This window comes from Hyla sarda, chromosome 2, assembly GCF_029499605.1.
Source record: "Hyla sarda isolate aHylSar1 chromosome 2, aHylSar1.hap1, whole genome shotgun sequence".
NCBI classification, from domain to species: domain Eukaryota; kingdom Metazoa; phylum Chordata; class Amphibia; order Anura; family Hylidae; genus Hyla; species Hyla sarda.
The window spans coordinates 87,894,326-87,917,568 of NC_079190.1; the positions used below are offsets into that span (position 1 = coordinate 87,894,326).

Genomic DNA, 23,243 nt, shown 5'->3' on the forward strand with positions numbered 1-23,243 from the left:
TTTTGGTTGATGGAGGAAATGTCCCTAGTCTTTTGAGGAGACTTTACATAGGACAGCTTTCCACCATTTGTACGGGGCCTTTTATAATGTGTATGTGCTTAAATGTATCATGTCCTCAGTGAGGCATTTAATAGATCTACATTCTTCTTGTACATTGCACTCATCAGTCAGATAGAAAATAACTTGCATTATGTCTATGGCCAATATATAACTGAGCAGATACTTACTTCATTCTGCATTTTGTTGAGTACCTGGAATCAGACTCAGCTTCATTCTCTTCATTATTTGGGTTCCCTTAACATATTAAAGATTGAATTGGTTAGTATGTGAGTGGTCTCCAAATTATGAACCTCCAGCTGTTGCAAAACTACAACTCTCAGCATTCTGGATGTTGTGGTTTTGCAACATCTGGAAGTCCAAAGTTTGGAGACCACTGCTATAAGTAAATATAACATAAGGTTACACCAGTACAGACCTTATAAATGCTCATCCCAGCTATCCCAGGTAAAACAGTCTTTTACATGCTCACATATTTGTTGCAGGTATTTCTACATTTGTTCCATACATCTGAATAGGGTCGGTAAAAATCCATGGGCATGGGCAGGATCCCACTCACATGCATAGAACAGACTGCAGAAAATCCTGCAACAAATGATTTTGTGTAAACAATCTGGGGGTCTAATGTGTGAACTCATTTATACTGTATGAATAACAAATATAAATAAAGATATTAAAAAAATAAAAAACATACTGGGGATCATTTACTTCTGTGATCCCCACAGTTTTTTTCTTGTGTTTTGCTCCAAAATTGGGTCACACGCTTCATGTCCCCAAATTTGCAACCAAATAATCCCAAAAACCTGACCAATTGCCCATTTAACTCAGAAAACCCCAAAAAAGGGGCATGGCTTCCAGGGAATGGGGCATGACTCTGATGGTTTCAAAAAAATCCTAACATATTTACTAATGTTCCTATGTAAACCTGTCTAGAGGAAAGTTGCTGAGTTGCCCATAGCAACCAATCAGATTGCTTCTTTAATTTCTGAAAAGGCCTCTGAAAAATGAAAGAAGCAAACTGATTGGTTACTATGGGCAACTCAGCAACTTTTCCTCTAGACAGATTTTGATAAATCTCCCCCTTTGAGGGAGATTTATCAAAATCTGTCTAGAGGAAAAGTTGGGGGAGATTATCAAAACCTGTCTAGAGGAAAGTTGCTGAGTTGCCCATAGTAACCAATCAGATCGCTCCTTTCATTTTCCAGAGGCATTTTCAGAAATGAAAGAAGCGATTTGACTGGTTGCTATGGGCGAATCAGAAACTTTCCTCTAGAAAGGTTTTGATAAATCTTCCCCAGAATGTGGTGGATTTGAGCTCTTGAAAACACAACAGCTCAGAGCAGTTGTAAAAAAAAAAAAATGGGGGAAAAAGCAAAGACTAGGGAAAAATGACTAAATACAGTGGAAAAATGCTTGTGGGGAAAATAAAACCACAAAGAAAACTCCACTCGTAGAAAATCTGGGCCCCTATGTGAGTTGAGTAAAATTATAATATTTTTTTTCCTGTGTAAGGCTGGGTTCCCATTACGTTTTCCCCGATACGGGAGCGCATACGGCAGGGGAGAGCTAAAACCTTGCGCTCCCGTATGCCTTTCTATGCGCTCCAGTATGTACCGTATTTTTCGCCGTATAAGACGCACTTTTTCTTCCCCAAAACTGGGGGGAAAAAGTCGGTGCGTCTTATACGGCGAATACACCCCTATCGCAGCGGTCCCTGCAGCCATCAACGGCCGGGACCCGCGGCTAATACAGGACATCACCGATCGCGGTGATGCCCTGTATTAACCCTTCAGACGCGGCGATCAAAGCTGACCGCCGCGTCTGAAGGGAAAGTGACACTAACCCGGCTGTTCAGTCGGGCTGTCCGGGACCGCCGCGATTTCACCGCGGCGGTCCCGAACAGCCCGATTGAATAGCCGGGTTAGTGCTTACAGGACACTGAGAAGGACCTCACCTGCCTCCTCGGTGTCTTCTCCGTTCAGGGATCCCCTGTATGGCCGGCACTCTCCTTCCTCGTCATCACGTCGTCGCGTACGTGTGTAACGACGTGATGACAGCGATGGAGAGCGAGGATACCCGGCTGGCAGCAGAGACGTTCAGCAGCAGGCCGGCAGCAGAGCGACGGGGACATGGCGACAGCGATGGAGCAACATCCAGGGCAGCGGTGACGGATCCGGAGCGGCGGGGACACGTTAGTATTACCTCCTCCTGCAGTTGTCTTCAATCTGCGGACCTCCAAATGTTGCAAAACTACAACTCCCAGCATGCCCGGACAGCCAACAGCTGTCCAGGCATGCTGGGAGTTGTAGTTTTGCAACATCTGGAGGTCCGCAGGTTGAAGACCACTATTGGGTTAAAAATCTTACATTTTTTTGATTTTGCACCTAAAAATAGGGTGCGTCTTATACGCCGATGCGTCCTATAGGGCGAAAAATACGGTAATTAATTTCAATGAGCCGACCGCAGTAAAACGTTCGGTCCGGTCGGCTCATTTTTGCCCCGCATGCGCTTTTTCCCTGCACCTAATACCTTGGTCGACCACGGTTTTAGGTCCGGTTATAAAAGCACAAACGGGGCAAAATTGAGCTGACTGGACTGAACATTTCGCTGCGGTCGGGTCATTGAAATGAATTACATATGGGAGCGCATAGAAAGGCATACGGGAGCGCAAGTTTTTAGTTCTCCCCTGCCGTATGCGCTCCCGTATGGGGGAAAACGTAATGGGAACCCAGCCTTACAACCAAAATGGTTGCAATTCTCACCCTGCTTTCAGGTCATCAAAAACATGATTTTCAAAAATATTAATATCACATATTTTGCAGTAATTTTGTAAATTTTACAGATTTTTCAGATGAATTAGACAGGAATCTTTACACATAAATTACTGTGGTGTATGTCTGGCGCTAGTTTACAACCTCCTTCTGTAATACACAGCTTTGGCATCACAAAGACCTCTGTGATAGCAAACAAATCCACCTGCTTATGTGTGATCTTCAAGCTGTTCTTTATTATACTGGTTGTGCATTTCAATGGTCTCATATTCCCCAATGGTGTCACACAGTGGCTGTTCCACCCATTACTGAATTTACTTTTTAAATGAGAAGACATATGTGTACGTCTTTGATGGGGTATACACATTTGCTTACACAATTTACTTAGATAATAGAGTGGATCATTTCATAGATATATGAAGACATACCTGCCTGTAGATTCCTCTTTCCCATTAAACCCACGAAAAAGTCATGCATGTCTCCTGTAAGATGTAAAAAGAAATATACATTATGAAAAATAGAACAATTTAATTATGATATTTATGTTTTTTGTTTTTTTTTATTCAAAAGAGTACTATTGTGCAGGAAAATGTATCCCCTATCCAAAGCATAGGAGATAAGTGTGATCATGGGGGTTCCGACTGCTGGGACCCCCACAATCTCCTGCATGGCTCTTTCCATGAACAGAGCCTGTCAACCTCCGCATGAAGCTGCGGCCATCACACCCTTCCATGTAACTCTAAGGAAGAGGGGGAGATACAGCGTATCTCTAGCTCTCCCATAAAGATACAAGGAGGAGGCATTTCGTCTGCAACTTCGTGCAGGGGTCGACACACTCCATTCTTAGGGAGAGTTGGTGTGCACGGCAGGAGATCAAGGGGGGTCCCAGCAGTCGGACCCCTGTGATTAGACACTTATCCCTTATCCATTGGATAGTGGATAAATTGTCCTGCACTAAAGTACTCCAATAAATGGGCACTGCTGTTTGCAAAAAACTATTGCAAAAACTTTACACATATTGTAGAGGCAAATCAAAAAAATGTTTCAGTATCTTGTAGAGATTGTGGGCGTCCCAGCAGTCGGAAACTGAAATACTGAAACATTTTTTGATTTGCATCTGCATTACTGGACTAATACGGCTACTCAAATTTACTACATATTGTAGAAAATTACATTTAATTTATATTTGTAATATACATTGGTTAAAAAATTTAGTTTTTTTGTGGGGTGAAAAAAAATCTGTCGTCCCTGTGTGTCTCGGCCAGGACAAAAAACAGGAAGTGTGGGTGGGACAAGCGGTTTCCTTCCTGATGCAGAACTGGTCAGAATAAAAAAAAATAGAAATGTTATGCATTGTAACGATTGATTCCAATGTGATCTGATCGTTTGGTTGATATGGACAGTTCCTCTGTATTTCATTTTTTATTGTGTTTTTATAAAGTAAACCCTGTTATTCTGCATCGTACTTACGTTTTAAAGGAAAAGACGAGAACTCCTTGGAATCTATAAAGCAATGAAACAAGTTTGTGTTATAATGGATCATAATATTTCATATGATAGATTTCTATATCAAGATGTCACTGGAAAGGTTTAATACACTGTGTTTTTATCTCCTCTGCTGCTCACATCTGCTTCCTGCCTGGCTGCTCTTTACACCCTACATACTGCTATCTATTATGTATAAATGTTACTTGTACTGCATTCTGTGCCCCATTACACTGCACCGCTATCTCCTTAGAAGTCTTATAAATAAACTAGAGTAAAATTATACACTGCTCAAAAAAATAAAGGGAACACTAAGATAACTCATCCTAGATCTGAATGAATGAATTAATCATATGGAAATACTTTTGTCTTTGCATAGCTGAATGTGCTGACAACAAAATCACACAAAAATTATCAATGGAAATCAAATTTATCAACCCATGGAGGTCTGGATATGGAGTCACACTCAAAATCAAAGTTGAAAACCACACTACAGGCTGATCCAACTTTGATGTAATGTCCTAAAAACAAGTAAAAAATGAGACTAAGTAGTGTGTGTGGCCTCCATGTGCCCGTATGACCTCCCTACAATGCCTGGGCATGCTCCTGATGAGGTGGCGGATGGTCTCCTGAGGGATGTCTTCCCAGACCTGGACTAAAGCGTCCACCAACTCCTGGACAGTCTGTGGTGCAACGTGGCGTTGGTGGATGGAGCGAGACATGATGTCCCAGAGTTCTCAATCGGATTAAGGTCTGGGAAATGGGCGGGCCAGTCCATAGCATCAATGCCTTCCTCTTGCAGGAACTGCTGACACACTTCAGCCACATGAGGTCTAGCATTGTCTTGCATTAGGAGGAACCCAGGGCCAACCGCACCAGCATATGGTCTCACAAGAGGTCTAAGGATCTTATCTCAGTACCTAATGGCAGTCAGGCTACCTCTGGCAAGCACATGAAGGGCTGCGCCGCCCCCCAAAGAAATGCCACCCCACACCATTACTGACCCACCACCAAACCGGTCATGCTGGAGGATGTTGCAGGCAGCAGAAGGTTCTCCACGGTGTCTCAGACTCTGTCACTTCTGTCACATGTACTCAGTGTGAACCTGCTTTCCTCTGTGAAAAGCACAGGGCAGTGTAAGCAAAACCCCCACCTGTGGATGTCGAGCCCTCATACCACCCTCATGGAGTCTGTTTCTGACCGTTTGAGTGGACACATGCACATTTTTGGCCTGCTGGTGGTCATTTTGAAGGGCTCTGGCAATGCTCCTCTTGCTCCTCCTTGCATAAAGTCGGAGGTAGCGGTCCTGCTGCTGGGTTCTTGCCCACCTACGGCCTCCTCCACATCTCCTGATGTACTTGCCTGTCTCCTGGTAGCGCCCCCATTTTCTGGACACTATTCTGCCAGACACAGCAAACCTTCTTGCCACAACTCACATTGATTTGCCATCCTGGATGAGCTGCACTACCTGAGCCACTTTTGTGGGTTGTAGACTCCGTCTCATGCTACCACTAGAGTGAAAGCACCACCAGCATTCAAAAGTGACAAAACATCAGCCAGGAAACATAGGAACTGAGAAGTGGTCTGTGGTCACCACCTGAAGAACCACTCCTTTACTGGGGGGTGTTAATGCCTATAATTTCCACCTGTTGTCTGTTCCATTTACACAACAGCATGTGAAATTGATTGTCTATCAGTGTTGCTTCCTGAGTGGACAGTATGATTTCACAGAAGTGTGATTGACTTACATTGTGTTGTTTAAGTGTTCCCTTTATTTTTTTGCAAAAACTGAAATTTTGACAAATAAAACATTAAATGTTGGTTTTAACAATTTATTTTGGTTTTAACTATTTGCTGACAATATGTTATTCTTTTCTGAATACCAATGATTATAATTTGAAAACATTTTGATGAAATGGTAGACCTCCTATTACCCAGAAAATGTACAATGTGTAATGTGGCTTTAGAACACACATACAAAAACTGTAACCAGGTGCCTTATGTGGTCCATGATGCCATTCTTGGTGGTCCTCCATGGGGGGGGGGGGGGGGGGGGGACATTCAGAACAGACATAAAACAGTTTAGGTCACCGATCACTGATCTACATAGACATTTGCTGCATTTCAGCAACTCGGTATATCTATTCCTGATCCATGGAAACAGCATACATATGGATTTATGTATATAAGTACCTGGGTATACAAGACTACCAAAGGATAGGGGATAAGATGTCTGATCATAGGGGTCCCGCCCCTGGGGACCCCCACGATCTCCCTGCTGCACCCGGCATTAGTTTAGAGCATCGGTTGCAGCGCCAGAGGCTTGTGACATCACAGCCTCACCCCACTCGTGATGTCAAAGCCACGCCCCCTTAATGCAAGTCTATGGGAGGGGGCACGGCCCCTTCCATAGACTTGCATTGAGGGGGCTTGGCTGTGACGTCACGAGCCTCCGCCCCGCATGGCCAGTCATCCGGCACAGAGCGAAGTTCGCTCCGTGCATCAGATGTCTCGGGTGCCGCAGCCGGGGACCCCCCTAGAAAAGATGTCTAGGGGCGAAGTACCCCTTTAAATATATGTAATGAGAAATGCAATACATAAATTACATAAACTTTATTTTAATTTACCTGAGTTTCTTCTGCCCATAAGTCCCACAAAACCATCATATGAATCATCTTCATAGAACCTTTTCAGAAGTGATGCTGGGAGTTTGTAGACATCTGAAGATTTCTGTTGAAAAAAATATGGATTAACCATATTTACTTATAAATCCTTGGTAATCCTTCAATTTAGTAATTTTAAGTAAGAATAACAGAGCATAGTGTCCTTCAAAGTTGGATGCTATTCTAGCATTTAGTAGAACAAATATGTCTGGAGAACTGATAGTTCCTTCTTAAAAGGATTATCCAGCCTTAAATGGGCACTGTCATTAAAAATGATTTTTAATATTTTATTCCTGATGCCAAATAACTTTTGTAATTGGCTTCCATTATGTTTTATATTAGTTTTTCTGCTGTATATTTCTGGCCACCAGGGGTCTCCCTTCTTGGGCAGAACACATTCCATCTGGTCAAAATCTCAGATTTTGGTCTCCTGCTTGTAATGTCAGGAGACCAAACTCATGAAGTGTTTCTTTGCACTGAGCTTTATTGACAGCTGCAAAGAACCTCACTGAAAGCTGTACAGACCAAGTTGCACAGATTAAAAGCTGAACACAACCTCACTGAAAGATACACAGACTGAAAGCTGCTGCACAGAGCTTGAGGTCTTCTATTCATCACAACACTGCAACGATGTGAGGGCGGAAGTGGTTCCCAAGTGCCCACTTTCTCCTGCTGGGAGATTGCACTATGTGAGCAAGAAGAAAGGTAAGGAACAAAGCTTTTTAAAGCTCTGACATTTTTTTAGGGTGGCAAGGGTGTTAGTAGTAGTTAGGAAACATAACCTGAGTTAGTTTAGAACAGTTTATTTGGTGACAGGTACTCTTTAAAAAATGATCTGATTTCTGGAAAAAAACAGCACTGCACCTGTCCACAGGTAATGTGTAGTACTGCAGCTCAGTTCTATTGAAGTGAGTGGAGTCAAATAATAATATCCCACACAACCTGAGGACAGGGGGTGGTGCTGTTTTTAGGAAGAAATTACCTCTGTTTTTGTATTACTGAATAACTCCATAAAAAAAATATATATATATATATATATCTGCTGCCCGGCATTTAAACCTTTTAGATGCCATGATAAATGCCGCTCACGGCGTCTAAAGTCTGAAAAAGAAACTTGCATAGCTCAGTAGAGCTCACGGAACCGCGGGGGTACTATGAGCTTAAATGACAGAGAAGGGTCCCCTTACCTGCCTCCTGCCACCGATTCTCTGATGTAGCCTGGGCTTAGCCAGGCTAGATCAGTAAATAGCCGATCATACTGCACAATGCTATGCTAGAAATTATAGAATTTATAGAATATAAAAAGCGATCAAAAATTCTCATCAAAACAAAAATGAATTTAAATTTCCACCCATAAATAATAATTTCTCTATTGGCTCCATTGGGAGACACAGACCATGGGTGTATGCTGCTGTCACTAGGAGGCTCGACACTATGGCAACAAGAGAAGTTGGCTCCTCCCAGCAGGGTATACCTGCCCACAGGCACCTGAGGTAATCAGTTTTAGCTCAGTGTCTTAAGGAGGTGCACATGGTCTGGAGTTCTCTCCAGACCAGGTCTTATGTTTTATTATTTTCCTAGTTAGGGATGTTTTAGTTTTTATTCCTTTTTATTTCATGCCAATCTTCAAAAAGGGCTCTAGGTCTTCCCCAGGAAACTATAGACCGGTAAGTTTAACGTGCATTGTGGGTAAATTGTTTGAAGGACTTATAAGGGATTACATACAGGAATACATAGGGGATAATTGTATTATAAGTGATAGCCAGCATGGGTTTACTAAGGATAGAAGTTGTCAAACCAGTCTAATTTGCTTTTATGAAGAGGTGAGTAGAAGCCTTGACAGAGGAATGGCTGTGGATATAGTGTTTCTGGATTTTGCCAAAGCGTTTGATACTGTCCCTCATAGACGTCTGACAGGTAAGTTAAGGTCTTTGGGTTTGGAAATTTTAGTTTGTAACTGGATTGAACACTGGCTCATGGATCGTACCCAGAGAGTGGTGGTCAATGATTCGTACTCTGATTGGTCCCCGGTTATTAGTGGTGTACCCCAAGGTTCAGTACTGGGCCCGCTGTTGTTTAATTTATTGATCAATGATATAGAGGATGGTATTAACAGCTCTGTTTCTATCTTTGCAGATGACACCAAGCTTTGTAGCACGGTACAGTCTATAAAGGATGTGCATAAGTTACAGGATGACTTGGATAGACTAAGTGTCTGGGCATCCACTTGGCAAATGAGGTTCAATGTGAATAAATGTAAAGTTATGCATCTGGGTACTAATAACATGCATGCATCGTATGTCTTAGGGGGGATTAAACTGGCAGAGTCACTGGTAGAGAAGGATCTGGGTGTACTTGTCTTTTTTCGACCGTACTAACTATGTAACTATGTAACTATGTTTTCAGGTGGGGATTCAGTAACTGAGGCTCACTGTCTCCCTATTGCGATTGAGGGGGCACAGACATTGTGTATATGGGCTGTCAACCCCCTCTCGCCACCGGTCAGCGCCTGGGGTTGTACCTCATGGGTCCAGGTCCCCCTATTTCCCTGCTCGCCTCGCTCTCACATGGTAGCTCGACGTGATGCAGGTGACAGAAAGCTGACTGAAGACCTCATAGAAGACTTCATTAGGTAAGTTCTTCTGACTGAGGTGAGTATATTCCCTTTCTCCCTTAGGTACAGCCTTGCAACCTCTGGAGACCCTCACTTTTTTCCCACTTTTTGTCAGGGGCTGGCCTGGACAGGTTTTTTTTCTATATTTATAGCTGGGGTGAGAAGGAGCATTTTTGAACTAGGGCACAGCTTTATTCATACTTTTCACTTTCCTGAACGATATGTGTGTGTGGTGTGTGTGTGTGTGTGTGTTTCTTTAAGCAGCATTTTTTACTATGCGGGCGCATGAAGTGCCGGCTTACTTTCGCTTTCGGCAGCAGTCGGCTGCCGGCGGCTTCTCGCTCGCTTCCCCGCAAGCGCATATGCAAATGACATGTGCGCTCGGAGAGAGGGCGTGGGCGCCATTACTGACCTTCTTGTCAGAAGCTGAGGGCACTATAGCTCCGCCCCCTCTGTTGTCGGGGCTTCTAAGAGGCACGAACTAGCCTCCAATCAGCGCTGTATGCGCGTTGTGAGAGGCAGGGGCCAATCAGCAGTGCCCCTGCTCCTGGCCCGCCCCTCTTTTGCTATTGGCCGGCATTTCTCCCTTTTCTATCTACACTAGAACGGAGTTCTCCTCACAGCAGCTGCCCTGGGGTCACAGACTTGGGCTGCACAGACAACTGGAGCATAAGTTCATCATTTTGTCTGTAAAAGCTGTAATTCCAAAATGCCCGGTTCTGCTGAACCCATTTGCTCCCTCTAAACAGTTAACTGGAGTGTTAGCCACTCATTACATCTGTAAAAGCTGTATCTCAAAAATGTCTAGTTTTGCTGAACCACTTGTTCTGCCTGCTTCACTGCTCCCCCAGACCCCCCTGCTATTCTACCCCGGTTGTCTACCAGACCCGGTGGGTTTGGCCGCCCCTCCAGCTTGGGTTCTCTCCCTCCCCCAGTCTATATCCGACTTGACTCAGGTCTGCCGTTATGTGGTGACTGCATTGGAGAGGCCCTCTGGAGGGTCCCACTCTCCCCCTATACTGATGCTCTTGCAGCGTCATGGGGTGTTTTTCATCTGACTCATCCTCCGAGTCTTCTGGCAGGCACGGGCGCTCCCCTCACAGGCATCGCTCTGGTACTCCACCCTGTAGCAAGCGTCACTCCCCTAGAGGACGCTCCCATGGTCGCCTCTCTGGCTCTCCAGACCCGGGTACCTGGTCAGTCTCCCCCTCTTCCAGGGCCACCTCACACGTTCCCATTCACCTGGAGAACTTGTGGATGAAGTTTCCGATTCGGCCTCTGATTCAGAGGACCACATGGATATGTCGGACATGGTGCACTCATTGGTCTCGGCCACAAGAGACACCTTCCATCTAGAGGACCCAGGAACTTCGGACGTGACTCCAAAAGTTTCCTTTAATCGTGCCCAACCTCCAGGGCTGCCTCACCTCATTCCCATTCACCCAGAGAACTTGTGGATGAGGTTTCTGATCCGGCCTCCGACTCAGGGGACCACACGGATTTGCCTGATGTGGTGTACTCATTGGTTTCGGCCATAAGACACACCTTCCAGCTAAGGACCCAGGAACTTCAGACGTGGTCCAAAAGTTTCCTCTCATCGTGCCCGACCTCTTCCAGGGCTGCCTCACCTCGTTCCCATTCACCTGTAGAGCTTGTGGATGAGGTTTCTGATTCGGCCTCCGACTTAAAGGAACGCACAGATGCCTGATGTGGTGTACTCCTTGGTTTCAGCCATAAGAGACACCTTCCATTGAAAGGACCCAGGAACTTCGGACGTGGCTCTAGAAGTCTCCTTTTCTTCGTGCCCGACCGGCACCCAAGACCTTCAGCTCTCACGCTGAATTTTGCGCCCTGCTGGTATTCGCCTGGAGGCACCCTGACAAGAATTTTCAGGAAACATAGAAGGTTCAAGCGCAGTACCCCTTCGACAAGGACCTCATTGCTCGGTGGACCTCCTCTCCAACTGTGGATCTGCCGGTCTCCCACCTCTCTAAGGTGCCTACCGGGCCTTTGGCTGATGCGGCTGCCTTCAAGGATCCAGCCGACATGAAGGTGGAGACTTTGGCAAACTTTGCCTTTGAGACAGCAGGATCTTCCTGCTTTTGCTTCGGCCTGGGGGTCAAGGGCCCTTTCAGTATGGTCTCCCATCTCCGCCAGGGTAGTCTTCAAGATCCCTCTGGAGGATTTATTTAATCTAGCTCCCGATGCTCCGCAGCTGGAGATTTTCTGTTCCATGCGCAGCCACTCTGCCGCCTTTGCCACAAGCTATCTGATAGCCACCGTCCCTCCATGTGGCTTAAAGCCTGGAATGTGGATGCCGCCTTCAGGAAGTGGTGTCAGGCGGAAAAAAGTTCTTTATTACCTCTGGATACGGCTCACAGAACCGCTTTCCGTCGTAAGTCCTCCTTCGGGTTCTGCGGACCTTTGGTGCCACCACGGGAAGAGGGCTCACTCCTTCCAGACCTGTCCCTCCCGGAGGTCGGCTATCCGTTCAGGCCGTTTTGCGGCCCCATCAGGCACCCGTAGGCCTTCCTCGATCTGATAGGTCGCCCCCACGCGCCGACCTTTCTCGGGTGGTTTGTCGCCTCTTACTCTTCCGGGATGCCTGGACCACGCACATTCATTGTCCCAGTTCCTTCAGGGGAACGTTTTTGAGGTATATTCCAACTTCTTTGTGGTCCCCAAGAAAGGCATTTCTGTTCGCCCAATCTTGGTTCTCGAGTATCTCAGCCAGCATCTTCTGCTTCCCATCCCGAATGGAGTTTCTCCGTTCGGTGCTGGCGTCCCTGGTTTATGGGGAATTTTCACTCCTCAGTGACATCAAGGATGCCTACCTCCACATCTCATTGTTCCGGTCATCAGCGGTACCTCCTCTTTGCAGTTCCGGATGGTCATTTTCTATTGTGGCTCTCCATTTTGGTCTGGCCACTTCTCCGTGGACCTTTAACAAAGTCCTGGCACTTGTGATAGCCCCTTTTACGGACAAGAGTTGTTTCCGTGATTCCTTACTTGGACGACCTTCTGATCAGAGCTCCAGCCAGGGCCCAGATCCTGGAGAGTCTTAGTCTCAACCTCCAGACCTTGTCTCTCTTCGGTTGGATGGTCATTCGGGACAAGTGCAAAAATTTGCCAACCAGAGTAACTATCTGACCCTGGTCGGCTCATTCAAATAAATGAGATGCGGGCCGGGTCCGGCTGGGGTACGAGAGTGCCTTGTTTTCTCATCCCCCAGTCGGATCCGGTCCCCATATGGACAAACCGTGATGTGAATGCACCCTATGAAAGATCATAATACCCAACAGAAAGTTTTCATCTTCACTATCAGCCAGGACTGATTTTTTTCTAGCTTTTTTGCCAGGTGACCTCCCACCCCCACTGAAAATCCAAAGTAAGAAATGTTTGCATACAGAAAATCAATAGTGCGTAACAATAGTAGTGTTTGTAATGGTCTATTCACACGTACAGTGTTCTGTGCAGATTTGATGTGCAGGATTTTCTGCTGCAGATTTCAATGTAAACTGAATGACTGAACACAGGTTGAAATCCTGCGCATCAAATCTGCGCAGAATACTGTACGTGTGAATAGACCCTAAACCTCTATGCAGTTAGCAGGTATCTTCTTCATTCCCATTCCTGATTGCCTTGCATTCCACATTTGTACCCAGCAATCATTTGCAAGTTATAGGTTCAATGGGGCCACTGGTGTGTAGCAGAAGAGCTAATAGTATTTATGGCCACATTATGGAACATGCCACCCCTGAGGGATCCTGCAATCTGCTACCTGAGGCAAGATACTCATCTGGCTTCATAGCAGATATAGCTCTGCTGTCAGCTGCAGATGATTTTATTTTACTACTAGTTTTTATTTGATCTATTGGGCCAGTGTACAATTAATTCAGAACTTGGATCCACTTAAAGGGGTACTCTGGTGGAAAACATTTTTATTTTTTCAAATCATCTGGTGCTAGAAAGTTAAACAGATTTGTAAATAACTTCTAATTAAAAATTGTATCCCTTCCAGTACTTATCATCTGCTGTATACTACAGAGGAAGTTGTGTCTGACTACAGTGCTCTCTGCTGACACATCTGTCTGTGTCAGGAACTGTCCAGGGTAGGAGAGGTTTGCTATGGGGATTTGTTCCTGCTCAAGACAGTTCCTGATAAAGACAGAGTTGTCAGCAGGGAGCACTGTGGCAGACAGAAAAGAACAACTCAACTTCTTCTGTAGTATACAGCAGCTGATAAGTATGGGAAGGATTAGGATTTTTTTTTAATAGATGTTATTTACAAATATTTTTAACTATCTAGCACCAGTTGATTTAAAAAAAAAAAAATGTTTTCCACTGGAGTAACCCTGTAAGGATTCTCTGGGAGGGGAGTCTGGCCATTTATGTCATTATAACAACTTATTTTGCTACCATTTCAAAGCTTGGCCTTTAATCCAAAAAAGATCTGTATTTAGCTGCTTGTGCTGTTTATAAAAGTAGTGAAAACTAAAATCCCTTCATAGAGCTGGCAGCTAAATGGTATCCTCCACCTGTTGGTTTAACTCTGAAATTTGCCAGTAACAGCAAGTGATTTGCTTCATACTGGTGCTCTGACATTTCCCACTGAGACCTCTATTCTGCTAGTGTGAAAGAAAGTGCAGATGGTGTGTTCATAAATCTGACAGAATGCTAGGGTGTTGCTTACTGTGTGCTTCTAGTATAATTTATATGTTATATAATCACATTGCAAATACATTTAAAGGGGTACTCCGGTAGAAAACACTTTTTCAAATCAAGTTCCAGAAAGTTATACAGATTTGTAAATTACTTATATTTAAGAATCTTTATCCTTCCAGTACTTATCAGCTGCTGTATGCTCCATAGGAAATTGTGTAGTTCTTTCCCTTCTGACCACAGTGCTCACAGCTGCCACCTCTGTCCGTGTAAGGAACTATCCAGAGTAGGGGCAAATCCCCATAGCAAACCACTCCTGCTCCGGACAGTTCCTGACATGGACAGAGGTGTCAGCAGAGAGCACTGTGGTCAGACAGAAAAGAATTACACAACTTTCTCTGGAGCATACAGCAGCTGATAAGTACTGAAAGGATAAAACCTTTTTAATAGAAGTAATTTACAAATCTGTATAACTTTCTGGCACCAGTTGATTTGAAAAAAATTGTTTTCCACAGGAGTTCCCCTTTAGAGGGTTTTATAAGTTAAAGTAAAGAAAGCCCTTGAGGGGAGAATTTCAGACCAGAGGGGCACATGAGCTTGGTAGGAAGGGGTTGATGGGGGTTAAGACACCTAGTGAGGAGAAGGGGGGGGGGGCTAAGTGATGTGTGAGTGGGAGTCCAGTAGGAAGCCCTATACTTACTGGTTTATGGAGATTAAAGGTGGACAGTGCCTTTGGGTTCTTCTCCTGCTAGGTACATTATTGTTCCAGAAAGGAGTTTGATTGTTTATATTAATGTATGATGTTCATACAAAAGTTGTGGTTACATGGTTTTAATACAATACAGAAATTTAGGTGCACTACTGTGGTAGATGGATACAATGACATTGGCTATCCCTCAACACTGATGTTAAAATTGAGACATTCGCCAGTGTATACTTATATGAAGGACACACCAGAGCCCGCATACCAACGCCAAGGTTTCTCAAATGGCACGGGACCGAACGCTAACCTACCTGTGCGTGAAAAGCAAAAACCAGGGGCCAGTGGGCAATTACAGCAGCACTAGGCCGACATGTAGCCTGCTCCCAGTTACCTCCAGCGTGACTGAGCACACATACAATGGAAGGAGGGAGAGAGGTTACAAGCCCCACCCAAGTTGGCTGATATAGGTGCATGGCCTCACAGGTGCAGGGATACACTGGCGAATGTCTCAATTTTAACATCAGTGTTGAGGGATAGCCAATGTCATTGTATACATCTACCACAGTAGTGCACCTAAATTTCTGTATTGTATTATTCTAATTGTTACACATCCACACCGTTTATCTGGTGTAGGATTCTATTGTGGCACTTGTAGTCCGCTGCAGGCATCCTCCATTGTATGCATTTTTATGCAGGGGATCGCCCCTAGCAACGGACTACAAGGGCAGGATCTGCTCCCCCAGTATAAATGCACAACCGCATATGGGGTTGAGCACCTCCAGCCATTTGAGACCACGTTTTTTGTTGTTGTTGTTACACTGTTTTAGTTGTTCTGTTAAATAAACTTGGGCCTTTGCACCAACATATTGTGTTTGTCATTAATGGGATGGGGGTTTGGTGGGTAAGGTTGGTGAGGACCAAGCAGCTAGAATCTCCCCTAGTCATGTTCCTAATACATTTTCTGTTTCAATTTCTTTGCATTCTGAAGAGTTTTCAATTTTTTATATAGACTTTGCTGCAAATAAGTCTGCTTCTGAGGACTGCAACATACATCACACACTTCAGCCCTCAAACATCTTTCTAAATGCTCCTTTAAATGAAGAAAACAAAAAAGATAAACCAATTGATACAATTTTTGATAACTGAAACAAACTCAATCCATTTAATCTCTCAAATCTGCCCCTCCATAGAACAGCGGTTCTGCATATTGCAGTTTTTAATCAATATCGGCACCCTAGATTAGCGTTTGCGTATCCGATACATATTTAAATCTCTGAGTACCATTAGAATACAGTCAATGATGTCCCTTCTATACCCATAAATTGTAAATGTCCCCCTACTCTCCTCCTACTCTCTACCCCCCTTCCTAAGTTTATACTTCCCTCTTTATCGTGGATGGTTCATTCGATATGGATTGTATTTCCTTCTGGTTATGCTCATATCATAATTGGACAATAACAGCTTGATAAAAAGTGTGTTCATTTACACAATTGTTATTAGGGCATGATAGGTAAAGGATTAATACATTTAAAGGCAACATTTCATATTGTTTAAAGTGACACTCCAATTGCAAATTATATTACAAAAGAAGCATTAGGAGGTTGAGGCAAAACAGAAGACCGCCCCCACCCCCCTCTCTTTCCACAAAGCACCATCTTAACACTTGACTCTGGTCCTAGTGAGGAACATTTTGGCCAGCCATTTTGTACATGGGTTGGGGCGGAAGTCACTTTTCCTATGTAACTCTATGAGCGTCTCAGGGGAACAGAGATGTATGATATTGGGGAAGCAGAGCGCAGTTTAGCCTTACCCTGCTAATACCCCCTATGAAATACATTTTGTGACTGGAGTGTTTCTTTACATTTATTTTAAACATATTTTTGAGATTTTTTTAATCTAATTTTTCATTTTACTAACTTTATTATAAAATAATCCTGAAATCTCGATCATGGATGGAGTTGTTTCTACACCAAGATTGGAACAAATGTCCTTGAGAGGCCCAGACAGAGTCCTGACTTGAGCCCATTTGATCATCTCTGGGAAGACCTGTCAATGGCTTTCACTGATGGTTCCCATCCAACCTGACAAAGCTTGAGTGGATCTGCAGAGAAGAATGGCAGAAAATCCTCAAATTCAGGTGTGAAAACCTTGTGGCACCATACCCAAGACTGGAGATTGTTATCTCTGACGGAGGGGCTTCAACTAAGTATAGTAAAAGTATAGTATAAGTAAAGTTTTTTTTATTCCCTGGCAGAGTTCCATAAGACTTAATGTATTTGCTCCCTCCGAATAGGGGACAATCCCAATAACGGAAGTGGACACACCCAAAAGGGACAAAACACTCCCAATAGGGCAGTGTTTCTCAAGTGCGGTCCTCAAGTACCCCCAACAGGTCATGTTTACTGGATTTTCATAGTCTTTCACAGGTGATATAATTATGGTCAGTGCATCAGGCATCACCACAGTTATATCACCTGTAAAAGACTAAGGAAATCCAAAAAACATGCCCAGGCCCCCACTGCTTCTGTTTGTACGCCAGCAACATATTCACCTGCCCCCCCCCCCCCCCACTGATCCCCCAATGTCACTTTATTCCCCCTGTGCCAAATCATCCCCCTCCCTTTATTACCCCATTTGCCACATCATTTCCCCTTGATCCCAACTGTGCCATTTCATTCACCCTTTATTACCCCCCCCTTACCACCCCCTGTGCCATTTCATCCCCCCTGTGCTTACTAAGAGCAGAAGCAATGGTTTCCCTTACAGATGAGTAACATCAGGAGCATCACTAATCACTGCTGGCAGAGGCCGCTGCTCACAGCCTCTCAGTGAGCGCAGAGGACGACAGGAGAATGTCAATTCCACTGAGAGCCCCTGCACCTGAGTCTGCTGGCCAGGTAGGAAGAACAACAGGGGAAGGGGAAAAGTGATGTGGCACAAGGGGGCAATGATTTGGCAAATAAAGTGGCACAGGGGGATAAAAGGGAAATTAAATGGTATCGGGGTGGGGGGGAATGGCGCTGGGGATAAAGCGGGGAATTAAATGACACAGGGAGTGGTAAATAGGGGTAATGGATTTGCACAGAGGGTAATAAAGGGAGAATGAGATTGCACAGGGGGGATCAAGGGGAAATGATGTGGCACAGGGGGTAAGGAGGGATGATTAGGCACAAGGCACGGGGGGAATAACGGGGATAAAGGGGGTCATGAAATGGCACAGGGGATTCAAAAGGGAGGAATAAAGTGGCATTGGAGGGATCATGAGGGGGAATAAAATGGCAGGGGGTGATAAATGGGTTGATTAAACGTCAATGGGAGATTCTACTGTAATGTTGCTTTTTATTGTGTTTTATAGGTAATAACACTCTGGAGTGAGTACAGTACAGTATTCTATCATTTAGAAAGTTTTTGAGCCTTTTTTCCCAATAAGGGACATCTCTCAATAGTGGACCTGTGAGTTTCCGCTATTTGTATATTCTACTGTACTGAGTAAAGGGTCTGACTACTTTAATTTTATAAAAAGCAAAAACTACAACAGTCTACAACAAAAAAAGTGGAGGTCTAAAGACTTTCCAAATACGCTGTTGAAGACTCACTCCTGTAATGAGGCAAGGTATGTGGTAGGCTTAGGCTATGTTCACATGGCAGAATTTCTGCACAGAATTCTGCATGAATTTAGTTCAATGGAATTCCTGCAGCGGAAATTCTGCTGTGTGAATGGGACAGTGAAATCCCTTTAAAGTGTATTAGCTATAAATTCATGCATTATTCCATGCAGAATGCCGCCTTTCCAGTCCATGCGGCCTTAGGACTCGTTCACACAAGCAGATTTCTTTTCAAACTCACAGCGAATCTCCTGCTGCAAGTTTGAAAAGGGGCGGGGTCTCCGTGCGCTACCCGCAGCAGATTTTTGCTGACGGAATCTCCGCTGTTTAAAATTTGCCGCAGACCCATTGAAGTCAATAGGGTCTGCAGCGGATTTTCAATAGCGGAGATTCTGCTGCCAAACATCTGCTCCGGGTAGCGCAGGGAGACCCCGCCCCTTTTCAAACTCGCAGCAGGAGATCCTCTGCGAGTTTGAAAAGAAATCCACTCGTGTGAACGAGCCATTAGAGTTAGAAAACAGGCCTGCATTTCACAAATTGCTTGCATCATGTTACTGCAAAAGACAAAGCCTTACAGTATGACAGGGGTTCAATAATGCCACTTGTAAATGACATTTTGTAGTTTCAGGAGTCCTATATAAGAAAAAAAGTAAACAAAGAGGGAACAGATAATAACAATCCTTAGCGGTAAAACCACTTACTTGGTTATTTTTACGATTAGGAAAAGGGATGAGTTAGAAGAGCAGATGCTGTGCAGATTACTATAAAGTGTTTCTGGCACTTTTAATCTGGCACTTTTAATAAAGAATAATTTTGCAGCAAAGAACACATTGTTTACTGAGACCAGTTGTCTCTAAACTGTTGCAAAATATGCTTGGAGTTGTAGTTTTGCAAAATCTGGAGGTCCACAATTTGGAGACCATTGATTTAGGCTATCACTCCATTTCTTATGGTGTCCATAATTGGTGTAGGCCAAGTGTTTATTTATGCCTACAACTTTCACTCCTGTTCCTCCATTTGACACTGTTGAATGTGTTCTCGTGTTCACTGTGTAGAGAGATGAGGGATATGCCACTGACAGACAGACTCCACTGGTGGTGGCATATCTATTGGAGAACAATAGGATTGGGCAGTTGAAATCCAACATGCCTGATCTTTCTCTCCTACAATATCATCTGTAGGGAGAGTTAGGATGCCCCATACTGTAGCAGTTAGCCAATTCTGCTGAAGTCAGTGGATTTGTCTTCGATTTTGACTATGAAATTGAAGCACTAAACATAATGTCAGTAGGCAGAATTCTGTAAATTATATTTATAGAAAGAGTTGCTACCATCCTTTACAGATATGTGTCTTAATGTCTCTGAAGGTTCTCAGAGTAGGAAATATGAGGTGAAATAGTGATCATGGGAGAAGACATTTTCTTGACTTTCTGTAACTAATCCCATTGAGAAGCACTGTAATCAGCTTTTTCCCAGCCTGAAATGGCTGCTTCTTGGCACAAATAGATAACATTCAACAATACAGGAAATAGTGCTAAGATGAATTAGTGTCTCTGAATAGTATTGAAAGGTTTTAGTTGTGACTGGCAAAGAAATAAAGGAATAATAATACACTTCTCAAAAAAATAAAGGGAACACTAAGATAACACATCCTAGATCTGAATGAACTAATCGTATGAAATACTTGCTGAAAACAAAATCACACAAAAATTATCAATCGAAATAAAATTTATCAACCCATGGAGGTCTGCATATGGAGTCACACTCAAAATCAAAGTGGAAAACCACACTACAGGCTAATCCAACTTTATGTAATTTCCTTAAAACAAGTGAAAATGAGGCTCAGTAGTGTGTGTGGCCTCCACATACCCGTATGACCTCCCTACAAAGCCTGGTCATGCTCCTGATGAGGTGGTGGATTGTCTCCTGAGGGATGTCCTCCCAAACCTGGACTAAAGCATTCGCCAACTCCTGGACAGTCTGTGGTGCAACGTGGTGTTGGTGGATGGAGCAAGACATGATGTCCCAGATGTGCTCAATCGGATTCAAGTCTGGGGAATGGGCAGGCCAGTCCATAGCATCAATGCCTTCCTCTTGCAGGAACTGCTGACACACCACGGCCACATGAGGTCTAGCATTGTCTTGCATTAGGAGGAACCCAGGGCCAACTGCACCAGCATATGGTCTCACAAGGGGTCTGAGGATCTTATCTCAGTACCTAATGGCAGTCAGGCGGCCTCTTGCAAGCACATGGAGGGCTGTGCGGCCCCCCAGAGAAATGCCACCCCACACCATTACTGACCCACCGCTAAACCGGTCATGCTGGAGGATGTTGCAGGCAGCAGAATGTTCTCCACAGCGTCTCCAGACTCTGTCACGTCTGTTACATGTGCTCAGTGTGAACCTGCTTTCATCTGTGAAGAGCACAGGGCGCCAGTGTTGAATTTGCCAATCTTGGTGTTCTCTGGCAAATGCCAAATATCCTGCATGGTGTTGGGCTGTAAGCACAACCCCCACCTGTGGATGTCGGGCCCTCATACCATCCTCATGGAGTCTGTCTCTGACCGTTTGAGTGGACACATGCACATTTGTGGCCTGCTTGAGGTCATTTTGCAGGGCTCTGGCAGGGCTCCTCCTGCTCCTCCTTGCTGGGTTGCCCTCCTACAGCCTCCTCCATGTCTCATGATGTACTGGCCTGTCTCCTGGTAGCGCCTCCATGCTCTGGACACTACGCTGTCAGACCTTCTTGCCACAGCTCGCTTTGACGTGCCATCCTGGATGAGCTGCACTACCTGAAAGCACCGCCAGCCTTCAAAAGTGACCAAAACATCAGCCAGGATGCATAGGAACTGAGAAGTGGTCTGTAATCACCACCTGCAGAACCACTTCTTTATTGGGGGTATTTTGTTAATTGCCTATAATTTCCACCTGTTGTCTGTTCCATTTGCACAGCAGCATGGGAAATTGATTGTCAATGAGTGTTGCTTCCTGAGTGGACAGTGTGATTTCACAGAAGTGTGATTGACTTGGAGTTACATTGTGTTGTTTAAGTGTTCCCTTTATTTTTTTTTGAGCAGTGTAGTTTGCCTTGGCAATGAATGGGCCAAGAACCTCAGCTATACTTTAAGTTGTGCAAATTCACAGAACAATGGCAGCTTTACCGAGGCAGACAGATGGTATAGTCTTTACAACTCAGTTAGGCCCAAGGAGATGACCAGTGACTTCGGAGACTTGCGGGCTCACTAGGACTTGTAGTAGACTAATTCCATGCTGACTTTAGCAGACTTGATAGACTTGACTATGACTGACTAGACTTCTCCCCTGTGGTTGCTTACCAGGTTTTGACTTTCACCTGAAGGGGTACGCGGTTGATGGAAGCGTGGCTGCGTGGTTAGGCCTAGGTCTCCTTTAGGACACCAGACACTCTCAGGTCTTGACTGTACTGCTCCTCAGCAAGGCTAAATTCTTCTGCCTGAGCTAGCTCCTCCCAAGTATATAAGGGAGCAATTTGGAGGACTCCCATAGGTCACTCACAAGTCACTTGGTCACTGACACCTTCCCTGGTTACATGACTTAAATGGGTACTCTCATAAAAAAAAAATATATATATATTAAAAAGATTATGTAAAAACTAAAATGTTTCTAGTATACAGTGGTCCCTCAACATACGATGGTAATTCGTTCCAAACGACCCATCGTTTGTCGAATCCATCGTATGTTGAGGGATTCGTGCAATAGTAAAAGTGCATTTATACTCACCTGTCCCCGCCGCTACGGACCGGGTCCTCACCGCTCCCGATGGTCTCCCAGGGGCTCCCGATGCTGTCCCGCTGCTCCGGTGTCTTCTTCGCGATCCTCCGGTGTCTTGCGCATCTTCTGCAGGGTCCGGGTCTCACTTTCCGGTGACGTTATTACGCTGCTGCGCCGGTGCGGCGTGCATAGTGACGTAATAACGATGACGGAAAGCAAGGCCCGGACCCTGGAGAAGATGCGCAAGACACCGGAGGATCGCGAAGTGGACCCGGAGCAGCGGGGATAGGTAAGTGAACCTGCCAGGGATGCTTAAACTGCTATCCGACAGCAGCTTAAGCATTTTGCGCTGTCGGATAGCAGTTAATGCGATGGCCCCGACATATAAAAGCATCGTATGTCGATGCTGACATCGACATGCGATGACCTCTGAGAGGCCATCGTATGTCGATTTTATCATATGTCGGGGCCATCGTAGGTCGGGGGGTTACTGTATTTAATAAAAAAAAAAATCATGTTAAATGTGTTTTTTTTACATTTGAAAACCTGGCCACTAGGTGTCACCCTATATCGCTCAGGATTACTTCCCCCCCCTGACATTGATCATGTTCGGACCAATGGTGGCCGGGAAGTGTGGCACAGCGTGGTCTAGAATGCGCATTCACATGAATTAGGAGAGGGAGATGCAGGGGTGGCGGGGATATTTAAATTTTGCTTGCCACTTGCATGAGCACTGTGCTCGCTCTCTGCCTGTTTCCTATACAGGCAGAGAACGAGCACAGCGCTCATGCGTGCGCCGCGCTCGAAATTTAAATATCCCCGCCCCCTGCATCTCCTTTTCCTCATACATTGCAGCGCTCGAGCTGCAGGAGAGAGAGCAGACGGGCGGAAGCGAGTCCCGGCCAGGCTTCAGATGACGTCGCGCCTGCTGGGG

The 23,243-nt window shown here is 44.9% G+C and overlaps 1 protein-coding gene across 1 annotated transcript in view; it reads right to left on the reverse strand.

The window, feature by feature from the left end:
- Positions 1-23,243, reverse strand: part of TAC3 (tachykinin precursor 3) — a 75,592-nt gene that overhangs the window by 3,861 nt on the left and 48,488 nt on the right. Inside the window, exons 3-6 of the mRNA XM_056562507.1 lie at positions 6,941-7,043; positions 4,299-4,331; positions 3,257-3,310; positions 228-294 (exon numbers count right to left, since the gene is read on the reverse strand). Of these exons, the coding sequence (XP_056418482.1) occupies positions 228-294; positions 3,257-3,310; positions 4,299-4,331; positions 6,941-7,043 (257 nt within the window). The remainder of the gene's footprint in view (positions 1-227; positions 295-3,256; positions 3,311-4,298; positions 4,332-6,940; positions 7,044-23,243) is intronic.